General features: G+C 35.8%; 1 protein-coding gene across 6 annotated transcripts in view; it reads right to left on the bottom strand.

The window, feature by feature from the left end:
- The window catches only part of SEC24B (SEC24 homolog B, COPII coat complex component), a 93957-nt gene that overhangs the window by 4214 nt on the left and 67760 nt on the right, over positions 1–21983 (bottom strand). For all 6 annotated transcript variants that reach the window (XM_060012870.2, XM_060012872.2, XM_060012873.2 and 3 more), the window contains 15 exons: positions 21708–21810; positions 19096–19222; positions 18287–18396; positions 17089–17201; positions 15494–15612; positions 15076–15131; positions 14632–14838; positions 12630–12753; positions 12064–12222; positions 10954–11127; positions 10210–10320; positions 8254–8429; positions 7514–7651; positions 6173–6277; positions 5297–5389 (listed from right to left, as the gene is read on the bottom strand). In XM_060012870.2, coding sequence (XP_059868853.1) covers positions 5297–5389; positions 6173–6277; positions 7514–7651; positions 8254–8429; positions 10210–10320; positions 10954–11127; positions 12064–12222; positions 12630–12753; positions 14632–14838; positions 15076–15131; positions 15494–15612; positions 17089–17201; positions 18287–18396; positions 19096–19222; positions 21708–21810 — 1915 coding nt within the window. The remainder of the gene's footprint in view (positions 1–5296; positions 5390–6172; positions 6278–7513; positions 7652–8253; positions 8430–10209; positions 10321–10953; positions 11128–12063; positions 12223–12629; positions 12754–14631; positions 14839–15075; positions 15132–15493; positions 15613–17088; positions 17202–18286; positions 18397–19095; positions 19223–21707; positions 21811–21983) is intronic.

Below are 21983 nucleotides of genomic sequence, written 5' to 3'. Positions count from 1 at the left end.
ACAAGCTTCTTAGATAGCCTCATCCACCACAGGCAAAGAGCAGAAGCAAGAAGAACAACAATTTTGCAGCCTGTGAAAGGAAAACCACATTCACAGAAAGACAGACAAGATGAAAAGGCAGAGGGCTATGTACCAGATGAAGGAACAAGAAAAAACCCCAGAAAACAACTAAATGAAGTGGAGATAGGCAACCTTCCAGAAAAAGAATTCAGAATAATGATAGTGAAGATGATCCAGGACCTCAGAAAAAGAATGGAGGCAAAGATCGAGAAGATGCAACAAATGTTTAACAAAGACCTAGAAGAATTAAAGAACAAACAAACGAGTTGAACAATACAATAACTGAAATGAAAACTACACTAGAAGAAATCAATAGCAGAATAACTGAGGCAGAAGAACGGGTAAGTGACCTGGAAGACAGAATGGTGGAATTCACTGCTGTGGAACAGAATAAGAAAAAAGAAATGAAAACAGCCTAAGAGACTTCTGGGACAACATTAAATGCACCAACATTCGCATTATAAGGGTCCCAGAAGGAGAAGAGACAGAGAAAGGATCCGAGAAAATATTTGAAGAGATTATAATCGAAAACTTCACTAACATGGGAAAGGAAACAGCCACCCAAGTCCAGGAAGTGCAGCGAGTCCCATACAGGATAAACCCAAGGAGAAGCACACCGAGACACATAGTAATTAACTTGGCAAAAATTAAAGACACAGAAAAATTATTGAAAGCAGCAAGGGAAAAACAACAAATAACATACAAGGGAACTCCCATAAGGTTAACAGCCAATTTCTCAGCACAAACTCTACAAGCAAGAATGAAGTGGCATGATATACTTAAAGTGATGCAAAGGAAGAAACTACAACCAAGATTACTCTACCCGGCAAGGATCTCATTCAGATTTGATGGGCAAATCAGAAGATTTACAGACAAGCAAAAGCTAAGAGAATTCAGCACCACCAAACCAAGCTCTACAACAAAAGCTAAAGGAACTTCTCTAAGTGGGAAACACAAGAGAAGAAAAGGACCTACAAAAACAAACCTAAAACAATTAAGAAAATGGTCATAGGAACATACATATCGATAATTACCTTAAACATGAATGGATTAAATGCTCCAACCAAAAGACACAGGCTTGCTGAATGGATACAAAAACAAGACCCATCTATATGCTGTCTACAAGAGACCCACTTCAGATCTAGGGACACATACAGACTGAAAGTGAGGGGATGGAAAAAGATATTCCATACAAATGGAAATCAAAAGAAAGCTGGAGTAGCAATACTCATATCAGATAAAATAGACTTTAAAATAAAGAATGTTATAAGAGACAAGGAAGGCCACTACATAATGATCAAGGGATCAATCCAAGAAGAAGATATAACAATTATAAATATACATGCACCCAACATAGGAGCACCTCAATACATAAGGCAACTGCTAACAGTTATAAAACAGGAAACTGACAGTAACACAATAATAGTGGGGGACTTTAACACCTCACTTACACCAATGGACAGATCATGCAAAATGAAAATAAATAAGGAAACAGAAGCTTTAAATGACACAGCAGACCAGATAGATTTAATTGATATTTATAGGACATTCCATCCAAAAAGAGCAGATTACACTTTCTTCTCAAGTGTGCATGGAACATTCTCCAGGATAGATCACATCTTGGGTTACACATCAAGCCACAGTAAATTTAAGAAAATTGAAATCATATGAAGCATCTTTTCTGAGCACAACGCTATGAGACTAGAAGTGAATTACAGGGAAAAAAACGTAAAAAACCAAACACATGGCGGCTAAACAATACGTTACTAAATAACCAGGAGATCACTGAAGAAATCAAAGAGGAAATCAAAAAATACCTAGAGACAAATGACAATGAAAACACGACGATCCAAAACCTATGGGATGCAGCAAAAGCAGTTCTAAGAGGGAAGTTTATAGCTATACAAGCCTACCTCACGAAACAAGAAAAATGTCAAATAAACAATCTAACCTTACACCTAAAGGAACCAGTGAAAGAAGAACAAACAAAACCCGAAGTTAGCAGAAGGAAAGAAATCATAAATATCAGAGCAGAAATAAATGAAATAGAAACAAAGAAAACTATAGCAAAGATCAATAAAACTAAAAGCTGGTTCTTTGAGAAGATAAACAAAATTGATAAACCATTAGCCAGATTCATCAAGAAAAAGAGGGAGAGGACTCAAATCAATAAAATTAGAAATGAAAAAGGAGAAGTTACAACAGACACCGCAGAAATACAAAGCATCCTAAGAGACTACGACAAGCAATTCCATGCCAATAAAATGGACAACCTGGAAGAAATGGACAAATTCTTAGAAAGGTATAACCTTCCAAGAATGAACCAGGAAGAAATAGAAAATATGAAGACACCAATCACAAGTAATGAAATTGAAACTGTGATTAAGAATCTTCTAACAAACAGAAGTCCAGGACCAGATGGCTTCACAGGTGAATTCTATCAAACATTTAGAGAAGAGCTAACACCTATCCTTCTCAAACTGTTCCAAAAAATTCCATAGGAAGGAAGACTCCCAAACTCATTCTATGAGGCCACCATCACCCTGATACCAAAAGTAGACAAAGATACTACAAAAAAAGAAAATTACAGGCCAATATCACTGATGATTATAGATGCAAAAATCCTCGACAAAATACTAGCAAACAGAATCCAACAACACATTAAAAGGACCATACACCATGATCAAGTGGGATTTATTCCAGGGAAGCAAGGATTCTACTATACACATAAATCAATCAATGTGATACACCATATTAACAAATTGAAGAATAAAAACCATATGATCATCTCAACATATGCAGAAAAAGCTTTCGATACAATTCAACACCCATTTATGATAAAAACTCTTCAGAAAGTGGGCAGACAGGGAACCTACCTCAACATAATAAAGTCCATATATGACAAACCCACAGCAAACATCATTCTCAATGGTGAAAAACTGAAAGCATTTCCTCTAAGATCAGGAACAAGACAAGGATGTCCACTCTCACTACTAGTATTCAATATAGTTTTGGAAGTCCTAGCCACTGTGATCAGAGAAGAAAAAAGAAATAAAAGGAATACAAATTGGAAATGAAGAAGTAAAACTGTCACTGTTTGCAGATGACATGATACTATACATAGAGAATCCTAAAGATGCCACCAGAAAACTACTAGAGCTAACCAATGAATTTGGTAAAGTTGCAGGATACAAGATTAATGCACAGAAATCTCTTGCATTCCTATACACTAATGATGAAAAATCTGAAAGAGAAATTAAGGAAATACTCCCATTTACCACTGCAACAAAAAGAATAAAATACCTAGGAATAAAACTACCTAGGGAGACAAAAGACCTGTACGCAGAAAACTTTAAGACACTGATGAAAGAAATTAAAGATGATACGAACAGATGGAGAGATATACCATGTTCTTGGATTGGAAGAATCAATATTGTGAAAATGACTATACTACCCAAAGCAATCTACAGAATCTATGCAATCCCTATCAAAGTACCAGTTGTATTTTATATGGGACTGGAACAAAAAATCTTAAAATTTGGATGGAGACACAAAAGACCCTGAAGAGCCAAAGCAGTCTTGAGGGAAAAAATTGGAGCTGGAGGAATCAGACTCCCTGACTTCAGACTATACTACAAAGCTACAGTAATCAAGACAATATGGTACTGGCACAAAAAAAGAAACACAGATCAATGGAACAAGATAGAAAGCCCAGAGAGAAACCCACGCTCCTATGGACAACTAATCTATGACAAGGAGGCAAGGATATACAATGGAGAAAAGACAGTCTCTTCAATTAGTGGTGCTGGGAAAACTGAACAGCTACACGTAAAAGAATGAAATTAAAACACTCCCTAACACCATACACAAAAATAAACTCAAAATGGATTAGAGACTTAGATGTAAGACCGGACACTATAAAACTCTTAGTGGAAAACATAGGAAGAACACTCTTTGACATAAATCACTGCAAGATCTTTTTTGATCCACCTCCTAGAGTAATGAAAATAAAAACAAAAATAAACAAATGGGACCTAATGAAACTTAAAAGCTTTTGCACAGCAAAGGAAACCATAAACAAGGTGAAAAGACTACCCTCAGAATAGGAGAAAATATTTGCAAGTGAATCAACAGACAAAGGATTAATCCCCAAAATATATAAACAGCTCATGTAGCTCAATATTAAAAAAACAAACAACCTAATCCAAAAATGGGCAGAAGACCTAAACAGACATTTCTCCAAAGAAGACATAGAGATGGCCAAGAAGCACGTGAAATGCTGCTCAAGTTCACTAATTATTAGAGAAATGCAAATCAAAACTACAATGAGGTATCACCTCACACCAGTCAGAATGGGCATCTTCAGAAAATCTACAAACAACAAATACTGGAGAGGGTGTGGAGAAAAGGGAACCCTCTTGCACTGTTGGTGGGAATGTAAATTGATACAGCCAGCCACTCTGGAGAACAGTATGGAGGTTCCTTAAAAAACTAAAAATAGAATTACCATATGCTTCAGCAATCCCACTACTGGGCATATACCCAGAGAAAACCATAATTCAAAAAGACACATGCACTCCAATGTTCATTGCAGCACTATTTACAATAGCCAGGTTATGGAAGAAACCTAAATTCCCATTGACAGACGAATGGATAAAGATGTGGTACATATATACCATGGAATATTAGTCATAAGAAGGAACGAAATTGGGTCACTTGTAGAGACATGGATGGACCTAGAGACCGTCATACAGAGTGAAGTAAGTCAGAAAGAGAAAAACAAATATCGTATATTAACGCATGTAGGTGGAATCTAGAAAAATGGTACAGCTGAACCGGTTTGCAGGGCAGAAGTTGAGACACGGATGTAGAGAACAATCGTATGGACACCAAGCAGGGAAGCGGTGGGGGGATGGTGGTGGTGGTGGTATGAATTGGGCGATTGGGATTGACATTTATACACTGATGTGTATAAAATTGATGACTAATAAGAACCTGCTGTATAAAAAAATAAATAAAATAAAATTCAAAAATTAAAAAAAAAAGAAAGGAATAACTGGGGGATATAGGTTTCTCTTTGAGGTGAATGCTCTGAAATTAGATACTGGAAGTGGTTGTAAACATTGTGAATATACTAAAAACTAATGCACTGTACACTTTAAAATGGTTAAAATGTGACTCATGGGAATTTTATCTCACAAAAAAAATTTTAAACAAGTACACAAAATCCACTGACCATTTTCTGTGGTATTGATGCAAAATTCGGATACCCGAGCACATCCTCTATAAAGTTACTGTCACAGCTTTTTCCAACCCAAATGTAAAAAACCTAAAAATAACAACAAAATTATTAAAACTCCCTAATCAGAAACCCAGTATAGCTACTTTTCTCAAAATTATCAAGCATAAAAGAGGCAAAGTATACTAACTCAAATCAAGTACGAACAAACATGAAAGTAAAAAAGGAAACCTGTAACTGGCACATTTGGAATCTACATTCAGGAATCTAGAGTGGTTCATATCTTCTCTGCTTAAATGTCAAGGCTTCTCATAAAATATATTTTACTGCTTTCCTTACCTTTTTCCCAACACGAATGTAATGCTTCAACCAGGATAACTGACTTCTCTATTTCCTACCCACTAGTTCCATCATTTCAATTACTGTCTCTGTACTTTAACTATGCCTCCCACCCCTACCCTATTCCTGCCCCACCCCGTACTGTGGCTATCAGAATCCCTTTCCTGCTCACAAGGAATCATTTATGAAGCCATCTTGCCCATTCTGACACCCTTCACCACCACCCTGTCCAATGATCTCTCCTGAACTCCTAATTATTAATGGCATTTCAGACAATGGATCAAGTTAAACTAGATAAATTCTTAAGGTCCCTTTGAATTTTATGATTCTTGATGGTAAAATCGTTGAAGACAGGAATTTATCTCTTTACTCCTCTTAAATAAATTGACCACCTGTGCCAGTTACCAATTTACTGCCTTTGAGTTCCTAATCCACCTTTCATTGCCTGATCTGTGATAACAGAGCTGGACCCTGTAAGTGTTTCTCCTTTTGCCAGCTGGAAGTGTTAAGCTTTTGTCAGTAGTGGGTGCTTACAGAGCCACAGTCCATAAGGAAAGCACCATCTCGTGTCAGTTTCTCTGCAGACAATTTTTGAAGAGGTGGCTGAGGTACCACCCTGTCATTAACGTGTATTGCACCCTGAAAAGAAAAAGATGGAATGTGAATGTACTTACATTACTATTATTATAGGCTGGAAGCTAACTGCCACTAGCTCTTTATGAAGTACTGAAAAATGACACTTGAGAATTTTGTAGGATGCAAAAAATTACAGTTGACCTTTGAACAACATGGGTTTGAACTACATGGGTCCACCTATATGCAGTTCTTTTCAATAAGTAAATAAATACTACAGTACTACATGATCTGCAGTTGGTTGAATACAGAACAGAGGACACAGAGGACTGACTATAAAGTTAAACACAGATTTTCAATTGCACAGGGGTTGGTGCCCCTAACTGCCTCGTTGTTCAAGGGCCAACTATATTGATAATACATTACCACCTTGGCTGTAGAATCAAGGTGCTCAGATGTATTTAAATTAAAAGACTCTTGAATGTATTCAAATTTAAAAGATAAAAACATGAATATGTAAAATGACCTGTCCATTTCCTTCCCTTCTGGGATCAGGATATGTTAAAAGTATGACTACTAAATCTGCTGCAAAGGACTTTTTTACATTCCTCTAGTAACAAAATACAGAGATGATTCCAAATAGCAGAATTTTAACACAAGGAAGAAAAATGACATTACATATTTGCATATTAAAAATACTGTTGGGGCTTCCCTGGTGGCGCAGTGGTTGAGAGCCCGCCTGCCGATGCAGGGGACACGGGTTCGTGTCCCGGTCCGGGAGGATCCCACATGCCGCAGAGCGGCTGGGCCCGTGAGCCATGGCCGCTGGGCCTGCGCGTCTGGAGCCTGTGCTCCGCAGCGGGAGAGGCCACAACAGTGAGAGGCCCGCATACCGCAAAAAAAAAAAAAAAAAAAAAAAAATACTGTTGGATACCAGATTTGGTTTACAATAATATAATCAAAGTTTCACTCCGATCACATCAGAAACAGTCAATATCTTCAAAATATAGATGGAACTGCCCACTCTACAGCATACCTATGCAGTAAATGTAAGCAAACCCACAAGGTGAATTACTTCCCATATGAAACTATTTTTGAAAACTCTGTAAATATGACAGTATCTAACAGTCATATTGTCCAATCAAATCCATAGTTAGTGTCCTTATTTAATGTATTATTACCACAGGGGAAAAACAGATGGAAGAAATTGTTAATAATACATTACTACCTTAGCTGTAGAATCAAGACACCCAAATAAATTTAAATTAAAAAGTTTCAAACACATTGAAAAAAAAATCATACCTCATCTGTCAGTCTGTCTATCCTGTATAGGTTGGGATGAATCATTTTCATTAGATGAACAAGTGGCTGACACTTTATCTGACACATGGCATATACACGATCATCCAGGCGTGTGCTTGTACCAGTTCTAAATGCTTTCTACATGGAAAAACGATACACATTTTTCAGTAAAACATAAATATAGTGGACAAATATTAAAACAAATATATACCGTCAGTCATGGAAAAAGCGCAGCCTTCAAAGCAGACAGGCCTGGATTCAATTTTCAGCTCTGACATTCAATAGGTAGGTATGTGAGCAAGTAACTCAGCTTCTCAAAGCTATACTGTCATCATAAGAAAAACAGGGAAAATACTACTCACCTCTCTAGGCTGCTGTAAGGATTAAGTAAGATGATGTATATATAACACCTATTGTGGTGCCTAAGACTTGGGAAGATGTTCCATGAACAGTCAAGTCTCTTTCCAGGAGCACACGCTACGAGTGCGCTATACGCACACCATTATTCAAGCTGCTCCCACGTGTTAGACTGAGAGTATATGGCTGTATGAGACTCATCATGTATTTGTATACCATCATTTCCCACTCACCTTTTCCTGTTGAAAACTTTTCCAATGCTAAGCTGTATAATTGGCTAATCAAATATTTAAAATCCCTCAGAAAACCTAGGTTTCATTTTTCACGTATGTATCAAGAATTTCAAAAGACTTTATAAAATCTAACAGTATATAGAGAACTACCTGCTTGAGAAGGGCCAAAACATAGAGAGGAAACAACTTGAGGGAGCTGGGTGCTATCAACCCAGAGTGCTGTAAATTTGAGACAGTTGAGCCGTATGCAGATAATGAATCCACCACAGCGTTCACTAAGGCATCTCTTGCATCTGATAGACTTGATGAAATTGATCGATCCACAGCTATAAAGCAACCAAAATGAAAAAGAATTTAATCATTAGATGCCAATGAATACTATGAGATACAATTTACATGCAATATTTAAGAAAGCAACAAAAATTCCATTTTTAGGTTAGAAAAATACATTTCACTTGCTCCCTCAATTTAAAAGCATCTGGGCACTTCCCCAGCAGTCCAGTGGTTAAGCCTTCCACTGGAGGGGGTGTGGGTTCAACCTCTGGCTGGGTAGCTAAGATCATGTATATGCCATGCAGTGCAGCCATTTAAAAAAAAAAAATCTGCTCATTAGACAATTTTGGAACTAAATCTGAATAAATCTGACAATCAGAACAAATCTAGATTGTTTTGGACCTTTTTGTTTTAATCTTTTTAAGTCTAAAAACACTTAATTGCTATTGATATTAGAGAAGATGTACCATCCATCTGCTTCTGAGAAAGCTCTGGGTATCTTTTCATTACTCAAACAGAAGTCACGTGTATAAAGCATCGTTCTTTTCTGCATAAACAGTGCAAGTTCTGCAACCTGAATTATCCCTTACGATCCTCTAATATCTTCTCTGTCAAAGCATTCCTTGGTCAACAAAAAAAGAGGGCAAACTAAACACAGGTTCCCTAAATATAGACAATGAAGAGCCAGATATCAGTGTGGAACTTATTTTCCTCCAGGTACATATTTTAGTAAAACAGAGATACAAATGCCCAAATATTAAAAATAAAACAATTATTGAAAAATAGTTACAGTATAATTAATTTGAAATGTAGGATAAAAAATGATAATTAAAATATTGGGATACTTAGTAAATGTTATTAAACTTTTTCCCAAAATGAGTAATAATGTTTATCTCTCTCCAGGAATACGTGGAAAATAACAAGGTTCATTTTACCTCTACATTCATCTAAAAGGTAAATTCATTAAAAACAAAACACTGTGTTATACTAATTCTCCAAAGGAGTTTTTAAACTTACATATAGTAACATTTACTTTTCAGAGTGTCATATATGTATGTCAAATGCATAGCCATGTAATCACTGCCACAATCAAGATCCATCATTCTAAAAGTATCCCCTGTGGCTGCCCCTTTGTAGTGAAATCCTCCCCCTGCTACCAACCCTGATAATCACTATCTATTCTTCATTCCCGTAATTCTCACTTTTCCAGAATGTCATATAAATGGAATCATATGTATGTAGTCTTTTGAGTCTAGCTTCTTTCACTTAGCATAATGCCTTTGAGAGTCACACCCATTCACATATCAGCAGTTAATTCCTTTTTATTGCCGAGTTATAGTCCATCATACGGATGTACCATAATTTGTTCATGCATTCACCATTTGAAAAACATTTGAGTTGTTACCAGTTATTAGTGATTATGAATCCCACACATAATTTTTAAACTAAAGAATTAATAAGAAATATAAGAACAGTCCAATTCACACTGTTGCAAATGAAAATGTAAAACATATACTTTTTTTTTTTTTTTTGCGTTATGCGGGCCTCGCACTGTTGTGGCCTCTCCCGTTGCGGAGCACAGGCTCCGGACACGCAGGCTCAGAGGCCATGGCTCACGGGCCTAGCCACTCTGCGGCATGTGGGATCTTCCCGGACTGGGGCATGAACCCGTGTCCCCTGCAACGGCAGGCGGGCTCTCAACCACTGCGCCACCAGGGAAGCCCAAAACATATACTTTTTAAATAAGGGATTTCTAGGGTAAAAAAAATGCCCAGGTTTCAGTTTTTAGGACAGGAAAATATATTTCACCTGTTGCTTCACTTTTTTACTCACCCATGTTTGCCAGGAGGCAGATGGAAGCTTGTACATCAGCCCCTGCGTATACATCTGCTAGCGAACTGACCACTGGCAAGCAAAGTGTGTGCACTCTAATTCTCCGCTCACCTAATGAAAGGATGGATCCATGTCATTGCAAAATACATTAGACCAAGAAAGAAAGAAAGCAGACAGGTCAAAATATTATTCAAGCTATTGTTTTGACTGTATTAAATAACCATTTAATTTTGATTTTGAAACACAAAAACAAAGTTTTACAATAAAGATGTTTTAAAGAAAATTAAACATTCTCCAAATCTGAACAAAGACTATGAACATATATTTTTTATATAGTCGAACATTAGGTTCTGGTTTTATCTTAATATCACTCACTCTAAATTATACGCAACATAATAAAATATCAGAAAACTTAGACTATGAAATAACAAATGTAGGCCTGAAGTGCCGTGCAGAATTTCTTATGTTATGGGGAAAGAAATAATGCTCAGGATGACACAGGTAGATTTAGTATGAGTTATTATAATAGCATGATCCTGAGAATACGAATCTTCCACAAGTCAAAAAAGATATCTTTAAAGATTCAAAAATGAATATTAAAAAAAGAATGGAACATATATTTGATTAACTAATATAAATTCCATTACTTCCCACTGGTGTTCATTCTTTCTCCCTATTCTCCCAGCACGTGAAAGGAGGGGAGAATTACTGTTGCAGGTTATATTTCATTTCTGTTAACATTACCCTTGCTTGATGTATATAACAGGGCTGTCTGAAAGCACACTAAGGAAGTATCCGTCAAACTTTCTTCAATTGACAGCTGTACTGCAAATCCAGCATCAGGATTGATGTTGGCGAGGGATAACAAATCAGTGGAACGGACAAAGAAGTTTCCATGAAAAGTGTGCATGGAAAGACCTACAGAAGAGAAAACTTGTTATAAAAGAGGAGGTAACATTAGTATCTTTACCTCAGGCTAAAGCTACTTTTTTTTTTTTTTTTTAATTGCGGTATGCGGGCCTCTCACTGTTGTGGTCTCTCCCGATGCGGAGCACAGGCTCCGGACGCGCAGGCTCAGCGGCCATGGCTCACGGGCCCAGCCGCTCCACGGCATGTGGGATCCTCCTGGACCGGGGCACAAACCCGTGTCCCCTGCATCGGCAGGCAGACTCCCAACCACTGTGCCACAAGGGAAGCACTAAAGCTACTTTTTAAAATAAAAAATATCTCTGATTTTGAATCAAAAGGATAACTGGGGAGTAGTATTGGATTGTTGGTGGAGGTTCTAAAATATCAATTCAAAAACACCAATGCAGGTTATATGAAAGGAGGCTACACATTTAACTTGTACTGACGATCTTATAATATTTTCCTATAGGTAATTTGAAGTCAGACAAAAAAGACGTAATGTACAAAATTAAACAAATGAAGGTTACTATACAACTTACTTAAGAATTAAAATAAGGGATGAGAATCCCTCCAGCAAACATTCACATAAAAGAGATAATGTAAATTGAAGACCATTTGAATGATTAGGAAGGCAAAGATTATTAATCTGACGATTTTCACTTAAGATCTTCCCTATTCCTCAAATTCTTCTGAAATCACCTCCAATGTGGACTTTCTCTTGGGTTCTTTCTAATAAAGCAAAACATTACCTTTGCCCACTTATTCAAATTGCTTAAAAAATTGGGCAATTATTTAATAACTATATTTAAAACAGGGTATAGCTAACTGGATCAAGCAGAAAATCCTTTATGATCATTATAGGTAGTCAAAGGTCATCAGTATATGAATGCTTATTAATTTTGACAAAAGTATATAATATAAAGTATAATTTATATAATTTCATACCTTTAGTACACCTTATTCTCATAACAGCTTCAAATCCAATTTTTCTTGTGAGATATCGTTTTAGATCTTTTTGTAACTTTTCTGCTTGTGAAGGATTGTGAGTATAGTGGAAAGATGGGTAATAATAGATGCACCCTGCAGAATACTTGGACATGCAAGCTTTAGAGAGAAATATAAGTATTAGCTACAGAAACAATAATATTCTACTTGTCCAATAGCAGTGCACATTCTGTATTATGAAGAAATCTAACTCGTAGTGAAATAAAACTAAAGTGGTCAAAATGGGGATAATATATATATCTGAGAAACACAAACATTTGTAAAATATATAATGAATTTACTGTTGAGCAGAATGGTAAAGGAATTGTATTTGAAAACAACAACAACAACCCACAATAGCATTTTATATGTGTATAGTGCTTTAAAGTTTACGGGTAATTTTCATAGACATTATCTAATTCACATCTTTCTCCCCAAGCTATTGAGAACTCTTAGTAAAGAGTTTAGATTTAATTATATGCTAAAAATGTTTATGTAAACAGATAAACACAATGATATCTCCTTACCTAGAGAAGCGAGATCAGAGTACTGTGAACTTAAAAGGAACAGATCCACTGCAGTCTGCTGCCCTGAGCAATCTAAAGCAAGTTTCTTATAAAAATCAGTTGCAGGGCCAAGATGCTGTACAACCTAAGTCAACAGGTCATAAAGTAAGAGCTAGAAACCTTGAATTATGCATATATTTCTGTCTGTTAAAATAAGGAAGAGGATATCCTCTGTCCCCCTATCAAACTAAGGAGTTTTTAAAATGTCTGGGTAGTTGGCACAAATTTCCTATGAGGATAATAACAATCGCTAACATTTATAAAGCACTTATGTGCCAGCACAGATGTTTATATAAATTATTTAACCCTCATAATAACATATATCTCATAGAGTTACCAACATTTTACAGATGAGAGAACTGAGGCCAAAAAAATGATTATGTAACTCGACCAATTACATTGTCATTCAGTGGTAGATGCTGGAATATAATAAACCCAAGAAGTCTGGCTCCAGAGTGAGTGCTGTTACCCATTACTGTACATATACTGTTACATAACAACATGAGAGAATAACAGATTAAGGGAAGTTTTTCCTGTTGGTATGAGGACACTTGAGCTGAGGAGGTGGCACCGGAGAAGAGTTAAGAATGCAAGAGCCGGGCTCCAAGTTCTTAATTACTATGCTACATTGCACAACAAAATGTTTCAATCTTCTTAACTATAGTGTATGACTATTATATCAGAGTTTAAAACGGAGGAGATACTTAAGCTTTTGAGTCCCAGGCAGATAGAGAACATTTCTGGAAGTTAAATGAGAAAAAAACCCCTAAAACTGTATCAAAGAATCAGTAAACACTTTGCTCTGTTCAAAACACCTCAGTATTTTGTAATGGATTACAATATAGTGCTATTCTTCTTTAGCAAATTGGTAAAGAATAAAAAAGCAACAATACTTAATGGTGGCTAGAAGATGAGTCCTTAAGAGTACAGGTTGATAAAACCCCCAGTAAGTAGAATACAATAGTAATTTAAATACAGTTTATACTCATTGATCCAATTATTTCACTTCTAGGAATTTATCTTACGGAAAAAACGAATACGTGGCTAAAGATTTATAACACTATTAAACGTGTTTAATTCATACTCATAACTAGTTGTAATGGCATTTTCATACATATATAAGTTGAGGTCAGACAAAACTTATGCACAGAACAAAAATCATTGTCCCAGTTCACTTATTATTTGAAATAGGGATTAAAATACACTGACCAAATCTTCATGTAAAACCCTAGTAATATTCAGCCTCATATTCTTTTTTTTTAATAGTGAAAACACTGGCGACAACTATTCAACAGCTAGCAGGCAATTAATTAAATCAAGTTTTTCACATTTACTAAAAAACATTTTTTTCAGGAGAATTTTTAGGGACCTCAGAAAATGCTATGTACCCTTCAATGAAAAAAGTCATTTAAAAAATATAGAATAATGTATGATACCCAGTTATGCTTATTTGTATTTGTATAACTAAATGCTATTATCCTGACAGTGAGATAATTGACTTATATTTGTTTCCACTTTCCAAGTTTTATACAATGATTTATATTACCTTTATAATAAAAAAGTTTGTTAGTATGTGCATGTTAAATTATAATATCTCAGATTTAGTAAGTATTATCACTTGTGAAATAGAAAAGAGCAGTGGAGTCAGAAAATCAAGTCACATCTTTACCATAAAATACTTAATAACTTTTGGCAAGACCATTTAATCTGTTTCCCCATTTGTAACATGAAAGGGTTAGAGTAGATAATTCTAAATTTCTATGACTTGTAAACAAAGTAATAAAAAGAACACACTGCAACACAAAAACAAAACAATAATTGAATTAAACTCTCTAAAAAGAAAACCAGTTTTCTTTTTTTTTTTTTACTATCAATGAAGTAGAAAAATAGAATAAACAATTACACAGTCTATAGAGGTAGAAGACACAATCTTAAATATGACAGAGAAACTAATATAAAATACCTTTGTGCTTGATCTCTGATTAGGATCTTCTCTGGACTGCAGAAGTCCTGCCCCCAAGGAAGGTAACTGTGTCTGAAATACAGACACACGGCCACCTGTTGGAGACATTAATTTAAAGGCAGCCTGGAGCGCAGGACCCAGGGCACTGTGTGTTTCTCTTGTATTGGTGAACATATTTGGTAATGCATTCAATAAGTCTTTTATAAGCTGGGAAAACAAAGATTAAAAATTGAATTACTGAGAAGGCAAAGCAATATTATTCTTTAAAACATTCCAGAGTATAGTACGTGCCACTGCATTTTGGAGGACTGTAAAGTGAGTAGTCAACAGATATCTACCTACATTGTCTACTGCAATGTTAATATACACCAAGTAAACACATGTTCAGCATTTTAGTAATCAGTTGAAGTAAGAGAAATACTTTAAGAAAAAAATCAATCTCACCTCTTTACTTTCATACAGATTCACAAGTAAGCTATCCGGTGTAGGTAGAAAAACATCTATAGGGAAAACATATATTTTAACCAAATGATAAATAAGCCAAAAGAATTTTGAATTAAAAAATCTTAGTTTTTCTAAGGCCATACATGTTAACGGGTACCATAATATTGCTTTATTAAATATATATATACGCTGTATGTATTATATGTGTGTGTGTGCTCGAGCATGTATAAGTACACACACGGGTATAAAAAACTTAGTATCAAGTATTTTCCAGGAAAACAGTTATTTTAAAACAAATACCAAAGTAGGCTAAATTATCCATATAGCATTACAACAAGATGTACTGTAAAATAAAGTAGGCTTAATTCCAAAATTCTGTTTTATTAATAAACAGAGTTTTATTTTATTCACTGCTTACCATCTATATCAGATACAATCAACATCTGAGGCTGTGATAATCCTTCTTGTAAATTGTAGAAATGAATAGTGCTATCAAAGGTCATGAATCCTATTCTTGTTCGTGAATCTCCAGGAAGCCTAAAGAAAGAAATGATAATTTTAAAAACTATTTTTCATTCCCAATTTTATCTTTTTGGCTTTGCATAGTCCACTGAATTCGCAGTCACTCATCTTTGTTGGACTGGCTCTTATTTCTAGGGCTATATTCTCATATACTTTTCCAGCAAGCTAACTCTTCAGTCTTCAAAACTGTTTCTTGGGGCTTCCCTGGTGGCACAGTGGTTGAGAGTCCGCCTGCCGATGCAGGGGACACGAGTTCGTGACCCGGTCTGGGAGGATCCCACATGCCGCGGAGCGGCCGGGCCCCATGAGCCATGGCCGCTGAGCCTGCGCGTCCGGAGCCTGTGCTCCGCAATGGGAGAGACCACAGCAGTGAGAGGCCCGCGTACCGCAAAAAAAACAAAACTATTTCTTTGCAGAGGGTCTTCCATTGCCACACAATGCTGAAGTTATGTCCGAATTAAGCACTTGAGACTTAAAAAAGGGCAAATGCTTCAATCAAGGATAAAAATATGAGAACTCCAAGTTACTAACAGAATCTAAAAGCAAATCATTTAATGTCTATGGATGTTTTTAATCTTGAATGTCTCAATGTTATCAGTTTATTCACAGGCCAAGATCAGTGATATGCAATTATGGTGGCAACAGCTAGCACTCAGTAGAGCAAGGACTCTCAAACTCAAATGGAAGATGGGGGAAAAGAACCTTTTGGAATAACCTAGTACTTCTGACAAAATATTCATACATAACCACCCCTACACCTCTACACATGTCAAGAATCACTGCAATAGGAAACTACTCTTACTAACGATCTTAAGTCATATTTCTTATGAGTGTTGGAGTAGAAAGAGAAATGTATAAACAACTTTGTTTTCCAGAGATTTGGAAGGTTCATTTTTTAAGTTATTTATGGGTCTCCTTCATGACTAATACTGGTAGACACACAGGTAGGAATTAAAACCAAGTATAAGTACCCTATGCTATACTCTGTTTCCACTTCCACAATAAAGCTCCTTACTAATGCGCCTGTTCAGTTTCTGGTTTCCTGAAATATTCAGCACAAAATCAATTCCCTCCTTCCCTTTATTTGGCTCATTCTCTCATTAGCACATTTTAAACTATCTTATGAAAAACTCCTTGCTCAGGCATAAATTACAGCTAGATTTCTCTCATTTCTCTCTTGATACCCTGGCTAAGTTGAATTTCCCAGTGCTCAGATCTGCTAAGTCAGAGAGATAGTTAGATGAGATCTAAATTCCTTACCAAGTATTAAAACTTTTATGGTTTTAAGAATCAGATATCAAGTCATAAATCATAATAATCTAAGTAGCAGGATCTTTATTCTAAAGTAGCCAGGACGTACTCTTTTAGTGACAAATGAATGAAATCAAACTTAATAAAAACCAACCCCATAAATTGCTAATAAACACTTCATAAACGCACACATACCACACACACACACACACACACAAAATGAGTAAAAAAAATTCTTACTTGTCTAGATTTTCTAACAGTGACTGGCACAAAATTGTCAAATATCCAGCTTCCACTGCATTATGAGACACATCTAAAACAAACAAGTAAACTGCTGGTTGAGGTGGACGAAGCTGAAAGGAATAGAAATAATGTAACGTATTTAGTAGGTATAATTTATTCTTTTTACATCACAACTACTACTGGATATTTACTGAGTGTATTCGGAAAAAAAAAAAGGAAGATATGCCAATCAAGAATCATATAGGTCATATGCTAAAAATTAAAGATTACTTCTTACTTCACCACTTCAATTAGACTGATTCCTAAGGAGCCAGAACAGAGTTGGGAATATAATAAGTTGTGAAGAAGAAGCTGAGAGTAAAAGTGACCATGAGTTAAAATGGAAAATATATTAATATGGAAATAGACGAGAAAACAGTAGTTGGGCAGATGCGAAATTGGACACAAAGGATCATAAAAAAAAATCACAGAAATAAAGAAGGAAATGGGTCAAGCACCAGGAACTTCATACACATTAGCTGTACCTATTCACCTTTTCCCACTAGCAACATTTTACATTTATGCAGACAACAAAGATTGGAAGTGAGGACACAGAAGAAATGCAAGTTATTATACAGATATTTTAAATGAGTAGAAATAATAAAGAAATGAGCAGAACTTAGGCGAAGAATTTGTTTTTGTAAGCGGAAAAGAAGAATGAGATCTGAAGAATCAGTATAATTAAAAAACAGGTAGAATTTTATGATGAAGTGGAAAGAGAAAAGTCAGATGCAAGTTAATATCCATTTATCTTGATATCTGTACTGGGTGAACCAGTAAGATGGTGGTATCTTTAAGAGCGTGAAAATGGCAGTTTTTGGCAAAAACACGAGTTTTTCTGTTTAAGGAAAATGGTAAAAAGAATATTTATATTCATTCCATGCAAGTAATCAAATCAAAATGACAACAAATTGTAGATGCTAGTGCTCATCATGAAACATTACCGATGTTTCTTAGTGATATAACTGCATTCTTCTAGGAGATCAAGTAATCTTTACAAAGAGCTTTCTATTTATTAAGTATAAACTTTCAGCACTATTTCAAAAAATTCATACTATGGACAATTTCAAAATTTAAACAAGAATTCACTTAACAGCAAATTACAAATGACCAATACAATTGCATCCCACGACTAATTTTAACACTGAATAGTTACCATATAATCTGAAGACGCAATGAACTCCACGGTTGAATTCTGAACTTCTGGCCGTTTATGAGGCTCTCCATAAGATCGGGTAAGGGGATTATACATAAATTCTTCAGGAACTAGATAAGATTAGGAATCCAGTACAAATTTAGTAACACATATACATGCCGAGAAATAAACTCCTCTATCATCAATATTTATGAGGTTTACAACAGTTCTGTGAAGATCTAATGATAAAAACTAATGCCTTAAGCCCTCTTTAAAAAAATAAACCGGAAGGATAAAAAACTTATTTACTGAAATCTGATGAGAAAACCAGGATACAAGTAATCTTGCTTCTTAGGCTTGTGTCCTATTTCTTATATCACATGACATGGAAAAGAAATCAGACAGAAACACAGATTCGAAAGCAATTATACGAAGAGGACCTAAGAATGACTAAAGGGGACAACAGATACACATGCACACATGTGTTCACACATACTGGCAGAGATCCACACTGAGCTGAATGAACCAAATGTACAAACAGAAGACAACCTTAACTTGTCAGGGTCAAGCATAATTAGTCTGCATGATCTCATCTGCATGGCCTTCACTGCTGGTTTTACGAATTCTTTTTACTTTCCCCTCCCTGTCACTCTCCTCATTATCAATTATTCCCTTGGCCAGCCAAAACGAAGTGTCCCTAGCCTGTATTCTCTCCATTAAAAGTGGCATGGAAGTTTTTAAAGCAATGAGGAGAGAGAGACCAGATAATGGCAAAAATGTCAAAATGTTTAAAATACAAAACACACTTATTTTAAGAATCTGAAACTCACCATCATTAACTCTATAGCACAAATTGCATTTCCATCTACGTTGATCAATGAAGGATACAAAAGGGTTGATATATGTTCGACAAGATCGGCACCTCACAATGGTATTGGATGTTATCACTGGTAATTGCTAGGAAATAAAATAAAGCTGTTGTAGCAGAAAAAGCACTCCAGAGGAAAATGGACCACACACTGCTCTGCTCCATATACAGAACAGAAACCACACTTGTGTTTTGAAATTGAAACATTTTAATAAAATCCAGTGGTGCACTGAGCAACACAAGCAGCTATCAAGTTTTCTCCCTCTTCTGTCGCAAACTATAAAATAACACTAAAATAAAGTCAAACCAAATGTAATGAAAGTTACTGGCAGACAAGAAAAGCCTGGTTGGCCAAGAAAATAGAATAACCTCAGCTATCAGCTGAATTCAAGGAACAAGAGTGAGAAAGAAACATGCACCATATAAAAATGCCTTTGTCTTTGCTGCTTGCCTGCACCTGGTAACAGACTCTCAAGACACTGCTTGTTAGACAGCCACACAGTCCTGTTGGGGACTGTGGCCACGAGAAACCAAACACAATGTGCCTCAAACACTATACATCTCTTTATGCTTAGTTTGGGAAAGGAACTTTCTATTCAATATAAGAAATTTAGAAAATATGATACATATTATTCTATCTCCCTGAATTAACCCCTGATAACATTTTAGTGTATTTCCTTCTGGCTTTTTTCCTCCCTATCCATACACAAACATTTATTTTTGTACTTAATTTTTTTCACAAAAATAATTTTTTATTATATAACTACATATCATTTGTGAAAAAAATCAGGAAACATGTTTAACTGAAAATAAGAAAATAAAAAATTATCCAGAATTCTACATTCCAGAGGAAGTCACTGCTGCCAATTTAGTGTATATACTTCCAGAAGGTATCACATATGGAATATGTATTTAGACAAAAATTTTCGGGGACTTCCCCGGTGGTGCAGTGGTTAAGAATCTGCCTGCTAATGCAGGGGACATGGATTCGAACCCTGGTCCGGGAAGATCCCACATGCCACGGAGCAACTAAGCCCATGCGCCACAACTACTGAGCCTGCGCTCTAAAGCCCATGTGCCTAGAGACCATGCTCCATAACAAGAGAAGCCACTGCAATGAGAAGAATGAGAAGCCCGCGCACTGCAACGAAAAGTAGCCCCCGGTCGCTGCAACTAGAGAAAGCCCGCGCGCAGCAACAAAGACCCAATGCAGCCAAAAAAAAAAAAAAAAAAAAAAAAAAAAAAAAAAATTTCACCTATGTATATGGGAAATAAACTATATTGGTTTCGCGATAAAGGTTGCAATTTTATTACAGGTGATCAAATAGTATTTACTGAATGAATAAATTCAAGGATGTCTGGGTGCAGAGGAATATCCTATTTTTAGGAGACAGAAGAAAGGAAAGCAGGTAATAACAGAGAACTTTTGGTTTTGGGGGCACTAATGAGATAAGTAACAGAGCTCATCCACCCAGACGATACACCAGGGGTTTGTGGCCACCAGATGGAGGCTGCCAGCTAAACTTCTCCATAAGGTGAGGAAATATTCAATAAAGAAAATCTAAATTCAAGGTACTTACTGCATATTATAATTATTTTATTTTCTATTCACTTTGCTCCTTTCTATACATCCTAGTAGGAAAGAAAGCTCCACGAGGAAGCAATGACCTCTGTATCCTCAGCACCCAGCATGATAGTCAATAAATATTTTTTGGTTGAATGAGAGTAAAAGAAACTCAGTAGCGATGAATGCAGAAAACCACAGTCATAAAAATCTGTGAGGGAGAAATGCAACTTAAAGTATAAATAGAATGTATCTGTAAACGTTATTTCTGAAGTTCAGATATTTTAATTTAAATTCAACATATCTGCAATGAAATACCAGAAGTATGTGTAAAAATCCAGCAAGCTAGGTAAAGTAAACTTTACTGTGGAAACTTTAAAAAGTAATGTTTTAATTCAATAGACTTGAAGCATTTAAACTTTATTATTACAAAGGTTATTTGATTAATACAGTTGGGAACAATCATACGGTTTTCCTCCCTAAATGCATATCATTGCTGGTGTTTCCTTTATGTTTAAAAAAGAACTCCTAAAGTTTATCTATGCTCTACGCCCTTTCCAACTTCTAAAACTACTAACCTTTCAAAATCCAGCTTAGATCTCATTACTTGTAGAAAAGTCTGCTACTGTACCCAGAGGAAATCCCTTCCAATACTATATTCACCACCTAAGTTACTTCATAGAATTTGATTAGTTACATGTATTAGTTTTCCTGCACTGTAATTATTTGCACTGTAATTATTTGGGTTATCTTTGTCCCCTGTTAGATAAGAATTTCTTAGGGGCAACATCAGTGACTTAATTATCTTTGTATTTACCAGTGCTTAGTTTAAGGCCTGTCACAAAGCAGGTGACAGAAAATGTTTGCTGTATTGAAACTGACAGAAATGATTAATTCTAACTTCAAATGACAGAAAATGAAAAAAATTCTAAGAAAATATACAATCTGAATACCTCGCACATAAGTACACAGGTCAGTACCCACTAATATTTTAAAATATGTTACTTTACCGTTAAGTCTCTGAAGGGATGTAACAACAATCCTAAAGGAAGCTTAGCTTTATTCAGTAAAGCCTGTGTCTGTGGGATATTTGTCAAAGTACACCGAAATGAACTGCAAAGATATAAACAACAGAGACTACGTTAGCTATCAGAGATAAAAAACAATATTGATGTAGATAGTTGTAGATAACTAAACATTTAAAGGCATACATGAAAATCATTTGGGTATATTACATAACTATAATTAGGAGGGTCCTGATTACTTTAAATGGGCGTATATGTAAT

Source organism: Delphinus delphis, chromosome 5 (genome assembly GCF_949987515.2).
Source record: "Delphinus delphis chromosome 5, mDelDel1.2, whole genome shotgun sequence".
Lineage (NCBI taxonomy): Eukaryota > Metazoa > Chordata > Mammalia > Artiodactyla > Delphinidae > Delphinus > Delphinus delphis.
Note: the sequence above shows the minus strand (reverse complement) of the source record. Positions and strands in the feature narration are given on the sequence as shown.